The 4959-nt window shown below is 39.9% G+C and overlaps 1 protein-coding gene across 1 annotated transcript; it reads right to left on the reverse strand.

Annotated features, from left to right (window-relative positions):
* Window positions 1-255: 255 nt before the first annotated feature.
* Window positions 256-2109, reverse strand: LOC122751700 (chromobox protein homolog 3-like). The gene is made up of 2 exons (XM_043998847.1): window positions 1517-2109; window positions 256-1480 (listed from the first exon to the last, which is right to left on the reverse strand). The coding sequence occupies exon 1, from the start codon at window positions 2091-2093 to the stop codon at window positions 1542-1544; it is 552 nt and encodes a 183-aa protein (XP_043854782.1). The 5' UTR covers window positions 2094-2109; the 3' UTR covers window positions 256-1480; window positions 1517-1541.
* Window positions 2110-4959: the final 2850 nt, after the last annotated feature.

Here is a 4959-nt window from a genome sequence, read left to right on the forward strand (position 1 = left end):
CCTGTCACAATGTAATGTGCTGGATATACATATATAAGCAAATAGAATGACTGTCCCTGCCCATAAGGAGTTTACATCCTAATGTAAATTACAGATAAAAAGAAATAGAATAACAAAACAAGGAAGGGAAGATAGCAAAATCTGTTTATAGATCCTGATGAAGAATGCTGAGAAGGAAGGAATACTGACATAGGTCCTTCTTTTTTTTTTTTTAAAGGAAGAATATAAAACTATTTATTGACCACTGTTCACCAGTATTTACAATAAAGTAAACAATATACAGTTGTATAACATTCCAATGACTACAAAGTTATTTATTTTTGCCTGACTCCCACAGAGCCAAGGGACGGAAATACTCAAAAGGCTGGTTCTACATGGTGAAGGGATGGGGTGGGATAAAGAAGGAAAAACATGCACACTGAGAGTATAGAGACTACCTAACATGGGTGTGTTTGCTTCCCCATTTATGCCCATAGTTAGGAAAACACCCCCGCTGCAAAGGCCTGCCCTTTGGGCAGAATACTGAAGTTCCAGCAGATAGGGGGGTTACTACATGATTAAAAGAGGACCTTTGGTTAGTAAAATAAGATGGGACACCGAAGCAGAAGTCCGAGTCTCTCTGAAAATCAAGGCCAAAATGGTTCTAGTTCCACAGCATTTACCCATGCGTGCTTCTAACCTAGGACTGGACACCATCAATGATCGAGAAGTCAGCTGCAAACAAGCCTGGTCAGCCTTCCCCAAGTCCTGGCAGATGGGGCTCTGACCCACAAGGCTTCAGGGAGAGGATCCCTTCTGGATCAATGTGGAGCAGCCTCCTGGGTGTATCTGGGCGTCTGAGCATTACTGCCAGCACTCCAGCCAGGCTGCAAAGGGCCCACATTATCATTCTGTTCCCTTTAAAAACAGTTAGTGTTTGGAAAAGTGAAGACAGGACATTTTCTGTCAGTCTGGAGGAACAGAACAATAATGGGAAATGGCTGCCTCTAGGTATAAAATGTAGCTTTTAATTAGTAAGTTGGATTTCAAGTGAAATGTCAAAATTCTACACGGACACAACATTTTCTTGGAGAGCTAACCTTAGGCATACATGGGGGCTAAACATTTCTTAGGATTCAGAGTAGTGACTACACAGAAGGTATTAATCAGTATTTATAAAAGTTTTTCTCTACTGTGGAGGAAGTTAATAATTCCATCGTATCAAATGCTCTTCTGTGATCAACGTTAAGTAAATGCAGAAAGCTTGTATTTACTTGTTCAGTTACCAGTGCTATTGATGCAAAATAAAAACCAGCCCAAACAAAAAACAAATCAAACAAAAACAAAAACCTACTTAAAAACCTACCAACTCAGTTCTCATTAGATGTAGATGGTGCTCACACTGTTAACAAATCAAAGAATGCAACTGAGATCCAGATTGTATAATATATATATATATATATATAAAAGCACATATATATATATATATGTATGTATGTATGTATGTATGTATGTATGTATGTATGTATGTATGTATATGTTTTAAAAAGCAACACCAATGATTATTGTGCTTCATCTTCAGGACAGGAGTGCCAGGTCAGCCGCTCCTCGTAGAAGGCGATGACTATCTGAGGGCATTTCATGTTTGCTTCCTTGGCCAGCACCAAGTCGGCCTCATCAGAATCTTTCCACTTCATGAGAAACATCAGTTCTCCGCTGCTGTCTGTAGCACCAATGATTCGTTCTGGATCAAGGCCCCGAGCAAAGCTTCTCGGTTTGTCAGCCGACTCACGCTTCTTCTTGGACTTGCTGTCATCCGACTCGCTGTCCGATAAGGACTTTCTCTTGGCGCCATCTTTTTCTTTGCCGGCCTTCTGAGAATTCAGAAACGCTTCAATCAACTCAGGACAATCCAAGTTCTCCTCGGGCTCCCACGTGTTGTCGGCATCTGTGAATCCTTTCCATTTTAAGAAATATTCCACTTTCCCATTGACCACTCGCCGGTCCAGCACCTTTTCCACCACAAACTCCTCGGGCTCTGCTTCTTCCACTTTCTTACTCTTGCCATTCTGTTTCTTTCCCATCTTTTGCAATGTAGTTTTATTGGAGGCCATTTGTTATTGCAGACTTGAAGAGCTTTTACGTTGGGGGCCGCGGTGCGGTCCCCAGAAAAGAAGACAGGACTGGGGCGAGGGGGAGGAGGGCCGCTGCGGCTGTGGAGAGTCAGGCGGCCGCGCAGGCTCAAGCGGGGCTAGGCTAGGGTTCCGCGGCGCCGGCGTCACCGCTGGCGCCCAGGTCCTTCTTTAAAATGAAAGTTTGGGAAAAATTAATCAATGGGAAAAGAAAGTCACAAGCCAGAGTACCCTCTCACAGATACTAAGGGAATTTTCAGGATGAGAAAGCCACAGGGAATAAGACAATTTATAGGTTGAGAAGGCAGATGAAGTATCATGTTTATTTTTTAAATCATACATATTTTTATTTAATATTCTGAATTACAAATTTTATCCCCCCTTCTCTCCCTCCCCTTTCTCCTCCCTGAGGGGGTTTATAATCAGATATAGTTTAAACAATGCCATTATGTAAAATATTATCATATTAGCCATTTTATATGAGAAAACTTGAATAAAAGAAAAAATGAAAGTGAAAAATAGCTTGCTTCACTCTGTATTCAATCGATATCAGTTCTTTATTTTGAGGTGGGTAGTATGCTACATCATTAGTCCTTTGGGATTGTCTTGGATCATTGTATTGTTGAGAAAAGTCAAGTCATTCACAGTTCATCAAACAATATTGCTGTCACTCTGCACAATGTTCTCCTAGTCCTGCTCACTTCACCATACATCAGTTCATCCAAGTCTTTCCTGGCCTTCCTGAAATCATGCTGCTTGTCATTTTTTATATCACAATAGTATTTCATCAGCATCATATACCACAGCTCATTTAGCCATTCCCCAATTAATGGGCATTCCTTTGGTTTCCAATTCTTAGCCACTAAAAAAGGAGCTTCTATAAATATTTGTTTTTGTTTTTGTTCTTTTATTGTTTTGTTTTTGCATGGGGCAATGACTGTTAAGTTACTTGCCCAGGGTCACACAGCTAGTAAGTGTCTAGTGTCTGAGGATGGATTTGAACTCAGGTCCTCCTGAATCCAGGGCCTGTGCTTTATCCACTGCACCACCTATCTGCCCCCAATTTTATAAATATATTTGTACATACAGGTGTTTTTCTCTTTTTTGGGATGTCTTTGGGATATAAACCTAGCATGTATTGCTGGATCAAAGGGTATGCACAGTTTTATAGCCCTTTGGGTATAATTCCAAATGATGCATCGTGTCTAGAGAGTCAAAATCAGAACTGCAAGAACAATTTGTATAACTTACTCATATAGAGTTGGCACAATTTCCTATTTCCAGACAACTGATAGACTACTTCTCTAGCCCAACCCCTGGTTGGCAACTTGGCCTCCTTTTTGCCCAGGAGAGGAAGACTGTGTTTACCAATATGATAAATTCTTTACTTCCAGATTAACCTGGGGATCTATATCATGGAAATGAGGCAGGGACCACCATAAGTTCAACAGAAATGAAGGTTGTGAGCCTTGAGCTGTCTGAATTTACCAGCCACCACCACCCCCATAGTAAACTCAGACATTGCCCTATTCAAGTCACTATGATTTCTTTGTACTCTTTATCCATTGTTCAATATAAGATCTTTCATCCATTGTAGGATAGTGGAAAGTGCTTTTACATAGAGTCAAGGAGACCTGAATTCATATTCTGTTTTTGACATTTTTTTCTAATTTGGGTAACAAAGGACAGTCACTTTACTTCCATGCATCTCAGTTTCCTTTTTTGTAAAATGATGAATATTAATAATCATTTCAGCTCTAAATGTATGATTTTGTGATTTATCTTATATTTATTCCTATCAGATGCCTCCCATTTTCTGTTGTTCATTGAATTGTACTTTCTTCTTAAAATAACATATATTTTGGCTCTCTTCAAAAATAATTAATCTATAAGAAATGGCTTACTCCTTGTTTTTCCTTTAAAACCACTATCAAAGTAAGCCATCTCCTTATTACCATCACTCAGTAACCTTCTTTCCAAATTTAAGGTTCATTTCATCCTGTCTAAATCTTTCTCATATAGATCCCTATGGGTTACTCTTATTTCTTCTAAATAACTTCATCATCTGCCTTACAATCTTATTTTCTATCTCTTGCCTCCTCAGAACATGCTGAATTAGATGGTGGAGGCAAGATAAAGGGTAAAAGACCAAGGACTTTCCTGAGCTCTTCCAAATTTCCCTACAAACGACTATGAATAATGCCTCAAAACAAATTTTGGAGCAGAACCCACTAAAAGACAGATTGAAACAATTTTCCAGCCGGGACAACTTAGAAAGTTGTCAGGAAAAGTCTATTATCCCAGGGTAGGAGTGAAACTCAAGTTGTTCCAGCACAGGCCTCACCCCAGCAAATCAGCATAGGCTTTGGAAATCACTGAATCAGCTAGAACAGCAACATCTGCCTCTGCAGCTCTCAATCTGCAGAGAGGAAGTTGTGTCAGACAACTGGTTAGAAGGATATTACAAGCATTCCTTTGTTGTCACTGGGTTCAGGACTGTGTTGAATTACCTATACTTGAATCCAGGTTGCAGTCATTGGTTCCCAGGACTAGATGGGAATTACACTAGCACACCAGAATTCACAGATAAAGGGGAGTAGAGATCCTTGTCACAGTTCTACGGTAGAAAAGATTACTTGTGGTTGTTCACAGATTAGAGCAAAAGCCAGGAGGTTAGTAAACACCCATCTCCCTATATCATAACATCTGGGAAAAATTGAAAGTGTGAAGACCCTCAAAATTAGCTCTGAAAGCAGCTGTAGAAAAAAACTGAAGCTTGGGACAGTACCCCCTCCAACTTGAGAGAAAAGCCTAAATTTAATATAAAGATAAAATTCTAGAAATAGTC

This window comes from Dromiciops gliroides, chromosome 3 (assembly GCF_019393635.1).
Source record: "Dromiciops gliroides isolate mDroGli1 chromosome 3, mDroGli1.pri, whole genome shotgun sequence".
NCBI lineage: Eukaryota > Metazoa > Chordata > Mammalia > Microbiotheria > Microbiotheriidae > Dromiciops > Dromiciops gliroides.

Bases quoted from the DNA above. Each gene is read 5' to 3' on its own strand.
- LOC122751700 (XM_043998847.1), bottom strand. From the start codon at position 2,093: ATGGCCTCCAATAAAACTACATTGCAAAAGATGGGAAAGAAACAGAAT.